The sequence below is a fragment of the Thunnus albacares genome, chromosome 5, assembly GCF_914725855.1.
Source record: "Thunnus albacares chromosome 5, fThuAlb1.1, whole genome shotgun sequence".
NCBI classification, from domain to species: Eukaryota; Metazoa; Chordata; class Actinopteri; order Scombriformes; family Scombridae; genus Thunnus; species Thunnus albacares.
The window spans coordinates 33268517-33288966 of record NC_058110.1 but is presented as its reverse complement, the minus strand read 5'-3'; the positions used below and the strand labels follow the sequence as shown (position 1 = coordinate 33288966).

The 20450-nt window shown below is 36.9% G+C and overlaps 1 protein-coding gene across 1 annotated transcript in view; it reads left to right on the top strand.

Annotated features, from left to right (window-relative positions):
- Positions 1-238: 238 nt before the first annotated feature.
- Positions 239-20450, top strand: part of sypa (synaptophysin a) — a 28260-nt gene continuing 8048 nt past the window's right edge. Inside the window, exons 1-2 of the mRNA XM_044350569.1 lie at positions 239-335; positions 18026-18091. Coding sequence (XP_044206504.1) covers positions 318-335; positions 18026-18091 — 84 coding nt within the window. The 5' untranslated portion in view covers positions 239-317. The remainder of the gene's footprint in view (positions 336-18025; positions 18092-20450) is intronic.

Genomic DNA, 20450 nt, shown 5'->3' with positions numbered 1-20450 from the left:
CAATCACTCGTATAATATTTCAGTTTTTAAAAATTTGATCTGACAAAATATTTTTTTTCCCATATTTAATCCGTTCAGTTTATGTTTGTTATTAAAAAGAGTCTGAATCAGATGTTTGTTTGTTTAGATCATTAACACTTTCATCTCTGAGCTGCTGAAGCGTCTGAATACAGATGAAGAGAAAAAAAAATAATAAATGACGCGAACACAGAAACAACCCCCTCCTCCTCCATCCTGCTCCCTCTCCTCCCTCCTCCTCCTCCTCCTCCTCATCCTCATCCCTCCATCTCCTCTCTCTCCTCTCGACAGGCTGCAGGATGGACCTCGTAAATCAGGTACAAACACTAAACATTCATCTTTTTAAAAAAAATATATATATATCATTTATTCTCTTTTCTCATCATGTCCTCATGTATGTGTGCTCGGTGGTCGGGGTGTGTTCGTGTCGTGGTGCGGGGCGGCCCGCCGGGGCTTCATGTTTGTGTTTGTCTCCCGGAGAAGCATCTCTGTGTCGGGCCGCATCACGGCTGCAGGACGGTCGGCGGCACGGAGACATCAGACATATTATCGTTATTATTGATAACTGAAAAATCATGAGAAATAAGCGTCAAATGTCAGATATCAGGCTGATTGATCCGTTTTTATTCAGGAATTATTTTTATAGGAATCAAAAAGAAAAAAAAACCGCTGCGTCCGTTTGTGTCTCTGCTGAGACTGAATGTGTAACATGTCGCTGATTTTTCATGATACTCTGTCTTTATATATTCATATATTCATGCTGTCCGGGTGATATTCGCTGTTTTTACAACCCGTCTGTGTTTTTGGCTGCAGGAGGTTTTCACAGGGAGGAGCGTTTGGTTTGTGGGTTTTTTCAGCCCTGCGCGCTGCCTGCAGGAGAAACGAAATAAAACACCAACCGTCATAAACATCAATATTTCAGCTGCTCCGTGTAAATGAAATGATATTCATGACATTCCTCTGCGTGTGTGTGTGTGTGTCTATGTGTGTGTGTGTGCGTGTGTGTGTGTGTGTGTGTGTGTGGTTGTAAAATGGCAGCCGGAGGAGGAGGATCTCCTCTCTGCTCGGGATGCTGATGTTGTTGCGGCTCTAACCAGCTCTGCTCTGCTCTGGTTTTTTTTTTTTTTTTTTTTTTTTTTTTTTACTCTTCATGTTTCCCACCCGAGCTGCTCCCGTGTTATTTAACCGGGTTATAACCCGGTGTCACCTGCTCCTCCTCATCCTCAGCAGCTGCTGTAAGATGGAGACCAGCGAGTTTCTGCTGGAATATTCCTAAAAATATTCCTGTGAAATTTATCGTAATATTTTCCTCATATTCCCGTTATAACAAACAGTTCTTCCAGCTGTAATACTCTTACAGACACATTAATCCTTCTGTCCTCTGCAGTGAACATCTGCATTCATGAATTTTTCTATAATATTCTGGTCGATTTGATATAATTACTCATCTCTTACTAACAATCCTACACTATTTTCATAACATTCTCGTGTGATTTTATGGGAATAATATGTCCATTATGTAATAATCATGAAATATTCTCATATTAAGTCAAGCAGATTTGTTTGTGTTGAGTCATCTTCTGACTCTTGTTCACTTTATGGTTTTTTTGGATCCTCTTCATGATGACAGTTAATAATATTCCCATAATACTCTTATGATATAACTGAAGCCTTAATATCTTCATGTATTTCAGCTTTCATTTTCTATAAAAGGTTTATCCTGCAGGAAGAATCTAACGTCATGTTTTCTTACATTTACTTTATCATTTTTCTACAATATTCTGGTCAATATGGCTTATTGTACACGTTTCCTATAATATTAGTTATAATAATGACCCATCTGTATTTCACTTCAACGCTTCTATAATAATCTGAGTCAACATGTGCTGCAGGTTCTCTATGGAGACAGTATGTTTATGTTCATATTCCTAAAATATTATTTTGTGTTGTTAACATGTGAAGCCTTTTGTTTACAGTATGATGACAGTTAATGATATTCCTGTTATACTCTTATAATATCATTGAAATGATCGCAGACTTACAAATATTTCCATGAATTTCAGCAGTAATTTCTCTGAATCAAAGGTGACGTCTTTATTATGGCTGCAACTAATTTTCATTAAAGATTAATCTGTCGATCATTTTCTCAATCAGTCGATTAGTTGTTTAGTCTATAAAATGTCAGGAAATGATCCAGAATACAACCTGAAATGTCTTTTATCAATCCGACAGTCTAAAACCCAAAGATATTCAGTTTACTGTCATATCTGACAAAGAAAAGTATTAAATTTTAATATTTTTCAGCTAATGTTTGACATTTTTGCTTAAAAGATGACTAAAATGATTATTCAATCATCTAAATAGTTGCTGATTAATGTTCTGTCTATAAATTAATCGATTAATCTTCACATAAAAATCTCTGCGTTTAAATTTTACCCAGTTTGGATCAACATGGCATCAGTGCAACACTGGCTTAACTTTCCCCATTCAAATCTGTCACACAAACTTTAGCTAAAAACCGTCACAAATTTATTGTTTCTCATGCAAAACAATGTGCAAATGACATTCAAAACATACACAACTTATTAATAATCAATAACAAACCATGACACGTAAGTTTTGAAAGAGCAGATCAGTGTTTCCCAAACTTTTCTTCTGGGGACCAGTTCACATCAGGCCTCATCTATAAATCATAAGAAGAGCAAATTTGTGCATAAATGAACATTTTTACATCAGCTTATATCATCCTGAGCAGGTAAACCAGCCATTTCAAAGAGTATGTTTGATAAATCACAACTTCATTTTATGCACTTTATTAAAAACATGTTAAATATTTATAAATGAGACCAAATACGTGCATTTAAACAGACGCAGAATGAACGTTAGCTTTTCATATTAGAGTCAATGTTCAATAATCAGAACAATATGAACATTCATTACTATGAAAAACAGGCTTGTTGTTGAAAGTTTATTGAAACGTTCATATTATCAGAACATGTGGGTTCATGTTTAAATGCAGCTGTTTTTATCAAACAGTCAGTTCGTTAACAACATCAGGTCTATTATGGGATATTTACTTATCCTGAATATGATCTGCTCCAATTATCCAATTGTGCAGATTAGTTTCACTTACATCTTGCTAATGTGATGAGTGGCCTGCCGTGCAGGACGCACATATCGAGTTCAGTCTACTTCTTCTGTGTTTTGTCTTTATTTTTGTGAAAACAGAAGCTCAAACTCTGCGCTCGTATGAGGTCGTGAGGGCAAAACGTTCTCCTCGCTTAGGACAGGATGTTCGGATCAGATGCAGATCCAGAATGAAGATAATGCCGTGCATTCATGTCTTCTCTTCTTTGGCGTGCGATCGCTGCTCAGCTCTAACAGCTCTGTGTCTTCAGCAGTTCGTTTCCAGTAATGGATTCAATTCAATTCAATTCAAAGGGATTCTGAATCCAACTTTTGTCGCGTAAAATGTCAGAACTCTCTGCTGGGAAAGAGCCACCAAAGTTAACAATGACAGTCTGAATAAGTCCAGTCAGATGTTTAAAATCTGTGTCAGTGCTGTTATTTATATGCTGTAACATGTAGCAGTTTGGCTTTTTGCCGCCTGAGTTGTGCAAGAGCCACGTCTTCAGGGACTTCTGGAAAGCAAACCGGCAAAAGATGTTCTATGTGAGACATCTGTGCTCTCACTGAGCTGCATAGATGAATCCCCCTGCTACCTCTTGAAATAAACTGCTCCTCAAGGTTGTCTGAAACATCATTCATTCTTCAGTGTTGTTACTCAAGAGGATGCGTTTTTTAATTTTTCTGCTGACTTTTTGCCAATGACTGCGCCGTTAAACCTGCAGCAGCAGGAATGACTTCACGTCCGTCCTCATGGGCGGTGGTTTGGCTAACGTTAGCTGTTGTCTGGTCTTTAGCCGGCTTTTCTATTTTATTAGGCAGCATCCATTTCTTATGTCTGGCAGGAGAATCTGTCAAGTAGTCGTCTTGCTGACTACGCCAGTCTCATCATGAAGAATAACTCTCCTGTCTGAAGCACTTTAATCTCACTACTGACTCAACGTTCTGAATTTATGTCTCTAACGTTAATAATTATGTGAATAAACGTTAGAATGAAATGTGTCATTGTTTAGAACCAGAACAGTGAATATGTGTAAGTTTAGTGGATTTCTTATTTCCAAATTTGCATTTTTCTGTCTGTTTCACTCACACTGACTGATGATAGAACAATATTATTACCAGCTGACTGAATATTATTTTATATCAGTTCATGTGAGAAACAGTGACAGAAGATTCTTGCATGCAGCATAAATTCCTGAATGTTATTCAATCCAGTAAAATAATCAAATACACGTATTGAAGAACTACTATAATTGCAGTCCCATTTAGGAATATATTTCTATGTGCACACTGATTATAAACATAAAGTGCTACACAGGGTTTCTGCAGGCTTCGCTAAGTTAAATTTAAGACTCTTAAAGACACTTTAATACCACTTAGAAAACAATTTAATTAAGCAAAAAGTTAATTAAGCAATTAACTTTTTGCTAATCAGCTTTTCAAGTTATTGATTAAGTTACCTTTGAAATAAAGAACGAAAGAAAAATGTTTCAGATAGTTTATTAAATGTTGGCTTTCAGTGGGCTCCGGTGTAGATTGTGACAAGAAGTTTAATTTATAAATTTTAGCTCATTTTATACATTTTTTAATTAAGCTGTGTTTGAAATCTAATACACAAACATAAATAATATGTAGGAGAGATTCAGCACCACAGACTGACAAACAAAATGTTTTTTTCAGTAAGTGAAGATGATCTGAAAACACATATAATAACATATTAATACAGCATGTGTGTGTGTGTGTGTCCAGTATAGTGAAGTCATATATCTTCCTACAGTACAGCAGCGTCAGTCACATGACGTCTCTGCAGAGCAGCAGCAGCCAGCTGTTTACGGGTGCTGATGCATTTGGGGCTATTTGTAGAAATTGAATTGCATACTGCCATTAAAGAGCAGTTGCTGAGCCAGCTGTCCATAAAGTCCATGCTGCATCTCCGCCGTTTAGCCGGTGATGCCGTCGAGCTGTTTGAAGCTTTGTCCTCCGAAGGCCTGACGTTTCCACGGCTGGCGTTCAGCGCCTCGCTCCACCATTTTCGACTATGCAGAGAAGGAACCCGGTAGCTTTGTAAAGAAGATGATTTCTCTCGCTTCTAGTCTGCCCTCAGCCAGTTTGTGGATGGTAGCGTTCCTGATGCTGTGACTCTTTAGAGATACCATTGAACCCAGTAACTGACACCCACTGGCTCCAAAGAGTGTCACACCTCCTCTAACTTTTCTCCTCTGTTTGGATGGAGGTAAAAGCCTCTATGTAGGTCATCTTAGATGTGTTTGAAATGATGAAACAGTTCACTCATCAGGCCTTCAAACATCAAACATTGACCCTCTTCTGCTTTGATGATCCTTTCATGATGGTTTCTGTGGTTCTTTGTTTCCTCGTTGAAGGTGAGTGTCACATGTTTGGTGCCTTAAGGTAGAAATAAAACAGGAATCAATTGGCAAGTTTGACCAAGTTTCTTCATAACACCTATTATTAGTATTACTTTGTCATTATTATGCTATTATACAAGTATTTTAGCCTCTTTGATGATGATTAACCCAGCCGTCGAATCTCGTTTTATTACAAAAGATCATGGTTGAGGTTTTCTCAGATCCTCCTCTCCTCTCCTCACAAAATGTAGCTGGACGTTGAACCAGACTTTGTTTACCAGCCTCGCAGTGTGTTTGGGTTCATTGCCTCTGAGTTCAGTCATAGCAGGATGATGTTCAATCATGTCATAGTCAAAGTATGAAAGATATCAACTGTTAGGGATAATAAGGCCTAGAATTATTTACCAAGTCTAATGTGGAAATAAATGTCAGTTTATGAGAATTTATTTCACTTTTGTCATTACTTCCTGGTAGTATATAACAATCATTCTCCGTAATATAACTAATTACTCATTAACATGACCTGGATAAGCAGCAGACAAAGAATGGATTAACTGATGGATAGATTAAACAATTAAACAATTAATTTAAGGTCAGAGGTCTGGAACAATAGAACTGGGGATTTTCAAGCCAGGTTTTGCTAAAATCACACAAAACACATTTTATAACTAACATTTAAGAAATTTATGAATGAAATTTAAGACTTTTAAATACCTTCTAAGGCCTTTTTCAAGACTTTTCAAGACCCGTAGATACCCTGTAAATAAATGATGGGCTTAAAAAAGGAGATAACCAGAAGAAACCAAACACATCTTTAACAAATACCAACCAGTGATAGACATGAAAACAACATTAGTCCCTACAGTAAAAAAAGCTTTCAAAAAAGATGTTGGGGGGGGGGGGGGGCAGAAAAAGCACTTGGAGCCCTGAGAGGATCAGATTCATAAATGCTTCGTCGTCCTCGTGTTACGACCTCAGACAAGACACTCAAGCACAGGAACAGCCTTAATATCCTTAACCATGAAGGGACAGGGGGTCGAGGTTAGGGCTCAGAGGCGGCTCTCCACACCTTGGATTAGATGTGGTCGTCTCCTGGAACCTGTAAAAGACCAGTCAGGAAATCATGCATTCAGCAATAGTGTTGTTACGCACAGAAGAACAAAAAAAAAAAGTACGCACTGAAACACCGTCTGACTCACAGACTGGACGTCCTCCATCTTTCTTTTCCGAGGAACACCGGTGGTGCAGAGCCTTCGACAGCTGCTCTGCATTCCTGTCTGTGAAATGTTCAAACCTCTTTCTATGTCTGTAATTGTATATTGAGCAACCACACACTTTAAAATGGTCTCTCTACTCATGTGTGATGGCCTTCTCTTTAATTAGAAAATCATTTTAATTCACATTTTTAATTTTCTATGAGGACGGCACACCAGCAGAGCAGCAGACATGTCGTCCTGTTAAAGAGATGTACGGATGCTTAAACTGACCAGAAAGCATGAACGTTTCTTGGCATGCATAGTCAAACTGTGCCTCCATGATGATGTAACAGGCAAACTGAGTGTAAACTGTGGTTACATGTTAGTGTTTGTGATTGTAATGAAACTCGTCATCGGCATGAAGACACCGCAGGACTGTACAAGAAGTCCCTGTTTAAAGACTGGAAGGAAATATTGATTTAACAGTAAATTAATTAATTATTGCAGCACACAGACATTTTCTATTCTAACACTTGAAACACAAATCAATATTAACTGTAAGTCGCGGCTTGTTATTTCAGTCCACTCACCCGCTGAGCAAGAGTCATAAAACACTGATGTTATTAAGTATCCTTCAGTCTCACTCCATAATAATTATAACTAATTTATTTAAGAGCATTGTTGAAAGCATTTTATACAAAAGCTTTTTATTTACACAGTCATGCAGCCATATACTTTTATGCTAATATTGTTTCCATTATTATTATTACTTTCATGAAAAAGTAAAATAATATGTGAAGCCATAATTTAGACTGTCATACAAGTTTATATAACTGTTGTATAAAAACAGGAAGTAGGAGGTTATAGATAACTGATAGCAGGTGTTAGTAAAGATGGAACATCTCTCCGAAAAGAACAAATTTATGGTCCTGTCATACTTTTAACAGGAAATAAAACTCTACTGGTTGTGTTTTCACGAACCGCTGCATCTGGCTGGTGAAAACTGGTTATTTCATCCCCTAGAGCTGGGTAATATTGCCAAAAATATTATCACAATAATTGTTATTGATCAATCAATATTTCTGGATCGATATTAATCACATCATATACATATATGGATAATGCTGCCAGTTTGAAGAGTATCCTGATAATCAGTGAAGCCTGAAGAAACCAGAGGGTTCATTAGTTAAACTTAGAATATAGTTTATTAAACGTAAAAAATAGAATAACATAATGCAAACATTTAACTCTGCAAACACGGTTTAGTTTAGAATATATTTTGTGATAAAAGAATATATTGATTTGCATCTTAATGTAAACATTTAACTCTCTTTATCTGCTTTAACAAAACAATACAAGTTAGCCTGCCTTGTAACTTAAAGCTGTGATTACTATCACATCAAATTCCTTTGGCAGGTCAACAAACGTTTATAGAGGTTCAACCAAGACACAAAAAAAGTAAACAAATGCATCACAAATGTACTGTAACATTTATACACTCTACTGTAAGATAAAATACATTTAAAAGGTATTGATTATGTTCTAATTTTACAGCTCTCAAATGTTTTAGAGGTAGAAATCTGAGTAAAAAATGCTAAATTGTAATTCAGTTATTATGCTACATCTTTTATATATACAGTATATATTCTGCTGTAATCTCTTCATTTATCTTACTGACCACATTATTTTCTGTGCTTAGTTCACATGTCACCAGATTCGCTAGTTTTCTTTCTGAAACGACTCTAGTGTTGATGGCTAGCCATTCGTTGCTACTGTGTTTACTTAGCTTACTCAGCTAGCTTACTTAGTTGGACGAGGCATCGCATCATGAAGAAATGGCTTCCTGGTGAAAGCATGTTCATGAAGTAATTATTTTTTCTCATATTTGATAAAAACTGCTCTGTGACTCTGAACATCCTGCGGATCTTTAGTATTGGCCTCATGAAAGGTGTCGTAGAGATGGTTTCAGTTTGGTCAGCGGCCATGGCAAGTTCACGTCCAGCTTTGGTTTGCCAGCCAACAAAAGGTTTTCTTGTGCAGCCTCTGTGAATCTTCCCTCAAAAGAGCAGAAAGGCGTAATGTCAGGTTCCTGAAGGTTGGTGTGAGTCACCAAACATCTTGCGAATAGACCTTTTCCTGCAGTTACATGACGAGATGAGAAAGTGTTTTACGAGTGGTCAACAGCACTCTTACCAAGATAAGAAAAAAACATCTTATTTTCACAGTCCCTCACATTTGAGAAAATAAAAAAAGCCCTGCATGAATATCATATAATTAAATTTAGATGATATGTTTTAGAGTCATTAGAATAATTGGATTATTAAATTTGTGGGCTAAAGAAATACTGTTGGTCCATTGATCCCAATTAAGACTACAAAAACCCTTGGGTGATACTGCATGCATTTTGAACGGCTTACATACCTCTCTTAGATGCTTTGGCCATCCAGGCCTTACACAGAGAGTGCGTTTTTAGAGATTGCAGAGATCTAATTGATGAGACGGATTAATGGTTCCCAAGCCATTTCAGATTGCCAAGAGCACTGCTTTTAGATTTGTGCAATACTCTACAGCCTCAACTCAGGCAAAACACACTCCGGTCAAATCTCAGGTCTCCACACCTGCAAGTACTTAGCACAATCAGCCACAGGATCCTTTCAGAGAGAGAAAGGAGACAGGTCAGGCATTTCACAGCCTTCTTTGAGTTGTGCACTTCCAAGAGTACTGAAAGCTATCGTATCATTCATGCCCCAGTACATATTGTTTCGGTGCAGTGCTAATGAACAGACAGAAATTAGCTTTTTTTTTTGCTATAGCTGGACTCCCAAATATCATTGGCGCTGTAGACTGCACCCACATACGAATCAAAGCACCCTCACCAGATCCATTCCCATTCCTCAACCGTAAACTGTACCACTCCATTAATGTCAAAATAATATCAGATGCAAACCGCCACCTTCTGATGATAATATCTTGTGTGCATGAGTCGGTTGTCCGTCCGTCACAATGACATCTACCGAAGAGTGTACACATACAAGATAAGTAGTCTTTACAGTCTTCACAGTCCTCCCACCAATTAAAATCAGCAGGAGGTTTTTCGATGTCAGTCACTACAGGAGACACATGCAGTCATGGTCTGCTTTACAACAATGACTCACATTATTAGAGCCATATATAGTATAGAGGAGTACTCACCAGGCATGCTAAACGCCTCCCTCTTGTGTAAGTCCATTATTACAACAGGAGGATGATGTCCACAAATGACACAGCAGTAATTGCAATCTAAGGATGTGAGCACCTCAAAATGGAGGACTGCATGCAGGATGGGGTGGTGGTCTGGATATTTTGTATTGTTTGTGCCTGCAACAGCATCCAAAGCCCTTCCAACAGCTATGTGATTTTGGTTGCAATTAATTAGAGGAAAACATAATGAAGAGTCACACATCTTGCAAAAATAATCATATATAATTATACTCAACTCATAATGATTATGGAATTGCATTTATGTATTATTTTGAGATACTCAGGGAATTATTTAACAATGCAATGTTCAATGACTGACATAGCATATTAATAGTTAACAAATGCATAATTTGACCTGAATTAAAAGCTCATCCTCCACAACTTCAAGGAGGGAAACAATCCTCATCTTTGTGGTTATCACCATGGGTTCTGAAAGAGGAGGTCGCTCTTCACACTTGATGCAGTGTGTCTCATATGGAAAAAGGTGTTTGGGTAAGAGGTTCTGCACACAAAACATTGCCAGGGAGGTCTGATGGTATAGTTTTATGGCAAATTATGTATTGCAACATGCCATGCAGTTTCTCCCCCTTGGGTGGATACAGAGATAGAAGGGAATGGCACTTACAGGTCCTGTTTCCACCACATCCTCCCCTGCCACAGACTCCATGGTGAGGGTGTCATGCACATCATCAGCACTGTCCATTTTAAAAAGCTCTGGCTTAACTTGAAAGAGCTGCCATTTTGCCAGGCTCTTTTGAAGACACGACTTAAGTGGTGTTACGCAAGGGCAATGCAAGGACAAAGTGTTGGTGTGCTGGCTGTGGTGAACCAGCACACGACCAAGCTTTGAGAAAGTTGTTACCCGAGGTTCAAAGACCGAGATTTAAGTTTCTTTCACCTTATGTGTTCCTTCAGTAATGATAATGATAATTATAATGATGTGACAGTACACACAAGTCACTCTCTCTGGTCTGTAGTGTCGAATACGGGGAGGGCATTCGGGTGCACTCTGTGTGTATCTTGGTTTCTGGTGAGGGAGGGTCACTGACTACAGTTACATTAGGTGTTGCAGCCTGATGTTGCTTTGATGATGAAGAACACTTTCAGAGGTGTTTCTCAAAAGGCTCCTTCCTCCCAGTTGCCCTCTGACACGTCATAATGGTAGTGACCTTCTTTTAAACATGCCAGATGAGGTGTCACTCTATGCAGATGATTTACTCCTTTATATTTCAATCCCAGAAAATTTTATACCTCACTTACTAGAAGTACTCAGAGCAGATATGACCAATTTCCATTCAAAGCAGAGCTGAACTGCTTTACATATCTGGGGGTACATGTAACAGGTACATTCACAGCACTCCTTAAACATAACTTAACCCCATTTCTAGATGGCATCAAGAAAGATTTAGCACGGTGGTTGAAAATCCCAATTTCTTTAGCTGGGCTCATTAACTCTGTTAAAATGACTGTGCTACAAAAATTCTTACACTTGTTTCAAATGATCCCCATTTTTCTACCAAAATCATTTTTTAAACAACTGGACAATTGGATCTCTACGTTCATTTGGAATAAATGTAACCCACATATGTGAAAAGTATATCTGCAAAGGTCAAATCCAGAAGGTGGACTAGGTCTACCCAATTTCATGCACTACTACTGGGCAGCAAACATATCTAACCATAACACATTTTCCGACTGAAAAGGCCTGACTTGGTCACTCATGGAGATACAGACCAGCCTCTCAATTTCCACTATATCGCTTCTGACCTCTCCATTACCTCTAAATGCGGGTGCATTACAAATACCAATGTAAAAAAAACCCTTAAAATCTGGAACCAATTCAGAATACACTTCAATCTTAAACAAGCTAACACTTTTTCCCCAATAACACTTGTAAAGGTAATGAAAGACCAGAGGATTGGCTTATCATTTTAATGTGCAGAGTTGTGCAGGGATGATAATTTGCTCTGTTAATGTGTGAATGTCCTTGAGAGAAGGAATGTGCTTTAGGAGGCCAACTCCTCTCTTTTCATTCTGGCTTAGACCCGGATAAGGTAACATCTTGGGTCTTGGAGTAAACAGGACAGGTTAAAGGGTCAAAGGCCACATATAGGTTAGGGCTCTTGCCTTCCTGTGTCCTTGGGAGATGTGGCTCTTATCTAGTATACATGGGCATGTAAAGGTATACCTTGTGGCTGTTTGCCATTAGCTGTAATCCATAAGTTTGATTTGACCAATCGGTGATCATTTCTTTGTCTCTGAAGACTATAAGAAGGTTAGTTTGGCTTTGCATAGTGAGACAGGGGAATGATTCGCTTTGTGTGAGTTCCATCTCCTTATTGATCAATAATAATTCCATTAATCTTCAGATCAACCAGTGTCTTTGCTTTTATTTCTGTGTTTGTGTCCAGCGTTTTAGCAGCAATTCCATAACACACTTATTCACCTTTTCTTAGCATTACAAACAGACCCAATGTTTAACTTATGGCAAAGAAACGGTCTCGTGTTTTTCTCCAAAAAGCACTTCCCCCGTACTCCCCCAGTCGATCCAGTACATTACATCTTAGACCTCTACCCATATAAGAAGGGCCTAATATGCAGTGTATATACTACAATCCAGCACATTAATTCCCTTACTTTAGCAGACAACAAAGCAGTTTGAGGAGAGGACATTGGTACAGTATAGTGCGCCTCCATATGATGCGATGACTTCTCTGTATTCAATGTGTGGATTTGTAAAAGCTACGTAGAAATTCTGTCTTTTACTCAAATTAAGCCTCCTCTTGCAATAGCAGGCTAACCAGGTGCCCTGTTTTCTTTTTACCAGAACTATGGTGCAAAGACACTAGAGTGGAGAACTCTGATAGTCTGACTCAGTCCACATGAAAACATTTTATACACAGTTTTTTTTTTCTCTCTCTTTTTTGTCTTTTTAAACATGTATAGTCTATTTACATATTATTATTTTGGTCTGTTGCTTGCTAAACTTATATGTATGTGAGATGTCACCAGTAACTGTACCTATTCTTCAACATGAAGTTTATTTTGAAAATTAAAAAAAAAAGAAAAACCAAACATGCCAGATCTCACTTGTAAATGTAATATCCTGCAACCACAAGAATGAAATATCCACATTAAAAGGGCAAAAAAGTACAGGATATACAAGAACACACTAGTCTGTAGGTTAAATTCAACACATGCATGCTCAAGCTCTCTCGCTCTCTCTCGCTCTCTGTGAATTAAAGTCTGCGGGACTATAATAAGTAATGGTTGCATTAATTTACGGCGGTTTGCAAAAGCATTCAACCCTCTCCAGAGTCATCATAACTTGTTGTGTTACTATAACAAATTGTTTATTAAGAATAAACAAATTAGCCTGGGAAATCCCACTCTCATACTACTGTACAATAGTTAAAAATATTAAATATTCATTCAGGCTGAGATACTGGATGTTTTTTTCTTTTTATTGACAGCATTTGATTTATTGATTGCTGTTGGAATGTACAGAGAATTTCAACAAATATGACAAAACAAGCTTCTAAAATATATGATCTACCCTAGCTTTAACCCAGTAATGTGTAAGTGATATATATGTAAATATTATATAAATAAATAAATATAAATATACTATATATAAATATATATTATATTGACTCTGATTCCAATAACCTGTCCTTCTGTTCACTGCACAGCATTCAGTTTCAGATTTCATATTTTTACAGTATTCAGTTGGTTTCAACACTTAAACGTCTCTTCTCGTCTCTAGAATTTCTTCTTGAATGTCAACAAAGATCTGAACTGACAGACTGAATCATGTGTCACTGTTACATTTCTATAATATTTGTACAGCAGCAACTAACGATTGTTTTCATTATCGCTCATTCTGCAGATTATTTTCTAGATTATTTGATTCATCGTTTGGTTTCTAAAATCACAAAAACTCAAACTGACGTCATCAAATGTCATATTTTATTTGACCAAAAGTCCAAAACTTAAATATTCAGAAGATCTGAGACACTGGAGAAGGTGGAAGTCAAGACTCCAGAGATTACTCGATTTCATTATTTTTCTGTTAATTGACTAATCAATTAGTCATCTAATAGTTTCAGATCAAAATATTTCAATAATATTCAGAGACAATTTGTGATTCAGATTTATTTGTAAATGTTATGTGTCTATTATATGATATATAAATTATTTTTTAATTTAGTTTGTTTAGATTCTATTTTAATAAAATATTAAATCAACAATATCCTGAAAAATATACCTGCACAGGCAGCTCCTCGTTGTTTTAACGTTCCTCTGATGTTTTACAATCAATTGTGACCTTAATGTGTTTTTATTATTAAATATTATAATAATATTCCAATAATCAACCCTGTAAGAACTGCAGTGTTTCTGTGATTTTTAATTTTGTACATTTGGTTGTGTGTATATCTGCAGTCAGAGCTGCGATCATTCGACGGTCACTGATTGGTTTATTGACTAACTGAGTCGTTTTAATGGACTCTGGTGTCATTTACAGAAACAGACTCTCTGTAGTGAGTGATATGAAATTTGAATATTAAATATCACACCAGTCATGTCGAGTCTGAAGACAGCAGACTGAAATCTGAGAGGAAGTATTGATCTGTTTGTTTGAACACAGGAACGGCCGTAATATCTATAGGGGAGACCGGGGACAGTTGACAGTCATTTTCCTGATAAATCAAAAACCATTTACACTGGAATAGTCCATTTGCTATATTATAAACTTCAATGTGTCAACTACTGAAACAATATATTTAAGTGGTTTTATGAAATATGTACAGGCTGCAAAATTGATTTAAATACAGTCACCCCACTGTTACAACAGTCCCAGTGTACAGGGACGGTTGTAACATGTCAAAAATATATATAATTAACCAATCAAATACTCAAAATGAAAAAGATTATTTAACATTACATTTAACATACAACACATTGTAAATTTATGACATTTTACATTTAATTTTCTATCTATCTATCTATCTATCTATCTATCTATCTATCTATCTATCTATCTAGTTTATGTAGGCCTTTAGGTTTTTGAAATATAAATGAAACTTGGCTATAACAAGGTGTTACAACCGTCCCAGTATCACCAGCCATGTTTTCACCTCATGTGAACTGGCTTCAAGTGATTCTAATAATACTCATTTGGATTTCTAGACATTTGATCTCAGGACAGTATCCAAAAAATACATCTGATAGAAAAGTAAAAATTTTTACCTCAAAAAAACAACACTTTTGCTTGGTAACTTTCTCTGGGAGTTTAAACTGTGTCTCCTTTTTTGTAAGCAAGAAGACAAACTGAGCATGTGCAGAGTGAGTGTAATCACTCTGCACATGCTCTCTTAAAGGTGCAGTGTTTAGAATTTAGCGGCATCTAGTAGAACAGACGTGGCAGAAATGGAATATAATATTCATAAGTATGTTTTAATTAGTGTATAATCACCTGAAAATAAGAATCATTGTGTTCTCGTTACATTAGAATGAGCCCTTTATATCTACAGAAGCAGCAGGTCCTCTTCCACGGAGGCCGCCATGTTTCTACGGTAGCCCAGAACAGACAAACCAAACACTGGCTCTAGAGAGGGCCTTTTGTTTTTTGGGGGGGTTGTGCAGCAACTGTAGGTTCTCCTGCTGTTTGGAAGAGGAGGGGTATTCAGATGGTTGCAATCTGCAACCTCACCACCAGATGCCACTAAATCTTACACACTGGTCCTTTAATATTTTCAATTCATTCTCTACGGTGGTTCTTTTCACTACAAGTGTAATACCGCCTCCGACCACTATGTGGGTTGTAATGGCAGAGTGGCGCTGTCCGTGTTTCTGCTCAGGAAGTGAGGACTGCAGGGGTAGTTATTCAAAGTTAATGACCAACTTTGCTGAAAGTTTTATCCAAAATATGAGCTATTTGTGTCTTTTTATGTTTGTGGTGAATGAAACTCGCAAGTCTGAGGCATCAAACTATCAGACCTCACTGTAATGGACCACACTATAACACAGGCTGAGTGAAACAGGTGACTTCCATAATTTATGGAAATTATATCACTTGTGCTGGGATTGTCAAACCCGCCGAAGCTTTGAATAAAGTAGATTTTCCCCAGTTCTTGCATTTATAATGGTTCAGTCACCTGTTGACTGTCTGCTTGTTGCTTGTGAGAATTCATTCATGCATATAGAAAACAAAGAGTGAGTCGTGTATTTGACACCTGCAGTGATACTTTTTGACATGAACAAAAACTCTTAAACAATAAAGAAGTATGTGTGCATTGTTTCTTTTTATATGCCGTCTTAATGCCATCCTAGGGGTTTTTATAATAGAATGTAATGCGGTTTATTGTATTACACCATTATGAAACACTCTGTTTTGATAGAAATGACATGTTATCCTACTTTTTACCTTATTTCTTGATATCCTTGATAAATGTGTAGACTCACAAGATGATAAAAAGTATAAAGCAGACTTTTTAGACTTTCTCTAATTGCACTGATCTCTTTCAGCTATTTTACAGTTGTAAATTTTAAAATGACTCTCTGAGCTGAGAGTCCAGCTCCGCCTCTGGTTTAATATCACTGTAAACTGAATATCGTCGGGGGTTTTGGACAGTTGGTTGAGCAAAACAAGACATCTGAAGTCATCGGGGGTTATTTTTTTTGAAAGTCTTTTTTATTGACGAGTAAGTTCCTGCAGTGATCCTCATTTCCTGTTTGGCTGGAATATTCTTTTATAAAATGATGTCTCTCATACACAAACATGCAGCTCACAACTCATTTTCCTTTTTCCTGCTGCTTTTGATTTTGTTTCTGCAAAACGATTGATCGAGCAGAACGTGTAACTGATGATATAACTTACGTAGGCGTCATTTATATAAACAGTGTGAGAATATGAACATCATTAAAACTGAATTGGGACATTTTCATTAGTTTTTAGTATTAAAAAATGCATTGAGTCTCTATTATATATCTCTGTATGGTTCTTTTGTGTCTGACTCAAGCAAACAGCAGTTATTGAGAGGGATGGGCTGCAACTAACCATGATTTTATTATTGATTAATTGGTCGATCATTTTCTCAATTAATGGATTAGTTGTTTGGTCTATTTAAATGTCGAAATATGGTGAAAGATATCATTCACTGTCTCCCAAAGCCCAACATGACGTCCTCAAATGTCTTGTTTTGTCCACAAACCAAAGATATTCTGTTGATTTGAGAAGCTGGAATCTGAGAATTTGGACGTTTTCTTCTTTAAAAATGAGTCAAAGTGATTAATTACCTAAAATCTGTAGTTTGCAACTGATCAATTAATCGATTAATCATTGCGGCTCTGGTCTGTAATATATGTATTTTAAATCATCATAGTAGCCGTATAACAACACAATATGAATACTTCTAAAATGATAAATACAAATAAAACGTTGGTTCAACTTTAATTAATTGTAGTAATATGAGCTCACTGTTACTTTACATTAAACACAAGTATATTTGTATGAAAACCATCATTTTTGATTAACAAAATATTCTATATTACACATAAATGTATAGCATTTTTTTTGACAAACTGCTGGAAAGTTGATTGATTTTGGGTTATGACGGCTGTAAGAGTGGATGAAAGCATTCAGAGGGACGACGAGACCAAACCAATATTTCTCAAAATTCTTCCCATTTTTCAATTGTTGACAATAAGAAAAACATAGAAAATCACCAGATGCATCCTTTAAAATCCACCAACAATAATCAACTCTGACAGTTTCAGTCCTTTTGTTCCAGGAGGAAGCGCCAGCGTATCTCCGATCTATATCAGGGAACTGACGTCTGAGAACGAGGGTTTTGATTTCTACACGTGTGCGTTCATGTGTTACTGTGATGCAATAAGATGACGCTTTTATTGTGTGTTCATGCTCAACTGACGCTGATCTGTTTTGTGTCCTCTCGTCTCTCTGCTGACTCTAATATTCACCTTCAGTGTCAACTCGGGTAACAGAGACAGGAGTTATCAGCGTGTCTGTTGTTCTGCTATAAATAACTGTAATATGTGCTGTCTGTCTCTCTACAGTTGGTGGCCCAAGGTCAGTTCAGGGTGCTGAAGCTTCCTCTGGGCTTCATTAAGGTCTTAGAATGGGTGAGTTCATCAGAGAAACACAAATAACTCTGCAGACTGCAGCACATACGAGTAGTACTTCCTCCACTGTTTTTATACTGACTTTAAAAAAATGTGTTTTTCAACCTGTTTGTTTCCTAAATGTTTGTTTCACTGTTGGAACACGAGTGTGATTTTAATATTTTTCTGTCAGTCTGACGTCAGATTTGATGACCAGACAGATCTGGTGTTTTTCACTGTAAACTTTGTATTTTTTATCAGCCTTAAAAATGTTCTGAGAATGTAAAAAAATATTCTTAAAACACTGATAATATTTCTAAAATGTTGTAAGTGTCCTCACATTATGTTCCCAAATTGTTCTGAAAGCATTCTCAAAAAATGTTCCACCATCTATCCCAAAACCCCTCTATGGTGTCACTATTGTCACTATTGACAATGTTTCCAAAATGATGTTCTTAAAGCTTTTCCAAGATTGTTCTAAAAATGTCATTAGGATGTCCAGAAAATGTTCTGTAAGCAATTTTACAAAGTTACTAAAGGTCCTGAAAGCATTCTCAAAAATCTGATCTTGTAGAAAATGTTCTGAAAACTCTCTGACAATATTTTTAAGGTGTTACTGAACAACAGAAATCCTTCTGTTGTCAAGAATATTTTCAGATGATGTTTTGAAAATCTAAATTTTTCCAAACATACTGACGACGTTCCCAAATAACAGAAATCCTTCTGTTGACAACGCTCCAAAAATGTCATTAAAATGTTCTCAAAACAAGCCCGAAAAGTTCTTTCACAAAATGATAAATGATAATGATAAATTATTCTTAAAACATTCCCAAAATGCTCTGAAAATGTTCTCTGATGTTCCCAAAATGTACCAACAATATTTTCAACCCTTTCTGAGAATATTTTTAAGGTGATACCATAAAACAGAAATCCGTCTGTTACATTTCCAAAATGTTTTCCAAATTGTGGGGAAAAAAACTCCTCTGAAAACATTCTGAAGATGTTCCCAAACAACAGAAATCCTAATGTTGACAATACTTTAAAAATAAAAGTTCTGAAAGCATTCTCAAAAATATTTCACAAAAGGATGTGGATATTTTCCCAAAACGCTCTGAAAATTCCCAAAATGCACTGACATTTTAGCTTTGTATTTTGTATGGTGGTGTGTTCTGCATGTTTTGTTTGTGGGGGCTTTGTTGTTGTTTTCTGTTTTTTTGTTTTTTTGCTTTGTACTGTTTGTTGTTGTGCTGTTGTATGTTTTGATTGTGTGGGACTACGGATGCTAATTAGCTTCGAGCTAACGCGGGCGCAGTGCATCTTTAATGTTTAAAACTGCACACTGTCCCAATTAATAAATCAAATCAAATCAAAACCTTTCTAAGAACATTTTTAAGGTGATACAGTGAAAAACAGAAATCCTTCTGTTAACAACATTTTCAGATGACGTTCTAAAAACATTCTCAAAAATCAAATCTTTCAGGAAAGTCATCATAACTTGCTCGTCGGATGTCCCCAAAATGTACTGAGAGCATTTTTAAGGTGCTACTATACAACAGAAATCAGAAATGCTGGTTCAAACCCCCATAAAAACTGCTGAAGTACCTTTTACCCTCACAAACACACACACGACTCTGCCCATGAGCAAGGCACACTGAGCTGAAAAAGACTGAACATGATTCACTCTAGAGGCTCAATAAACACACACAGTGAGCAGATGGTCACAGTCAGACTCACTGTCCGATCCCTGCTGTGTGTGTGTGTGTGTGTGTGGGCGTGACCTCTCTAAGCTGGTTGCTCAGCAGTGATGATGATGATGATGATGATGATGATGATATCATCATTAAAGCAGGAGCAAACAGAGCTGTGTTGCTGAGCGAGGCACTGGGTTGTGAGTTTGATTCCTCTGATACTGATTTAAGTCTGTTCTACTTTGTACTTTGAGAAATAAAAAAAAGTTTTGTCCTTGATTTTGGCGGACGACTAAGAATACTACAATACCCATGAGCCTCGGCCGCCGTTGCTATGGAGAAGAAGTCAGTCAGAGGTCTGAATCAGAGCATAATGAATTCAAAACGCTTTGCAGCTTAAGTTTTAAACAAAATGCCTCCATAGTTGCTGAATTAAATAAAAAAAAACAACAGTCAGGAGCCCAAATGAACATTAAAGCTGTTTTTCTTGCTGTAATCATTCCTCCTGTTCATACTGACCATTAGAAGATCCCTTCATAATGACATTACAATGGAAGTGATGGAGGACAAAATCCACAGTCCTCCTTCTGTGCAAAAAATGTATTTAAAAGTTTATCTGAAGCTAATATGAAGCTTCAGCGTCCAAATGAGTCAAATCAAGTAGATATCTTTCAACGTTACAGTCTTTTTAG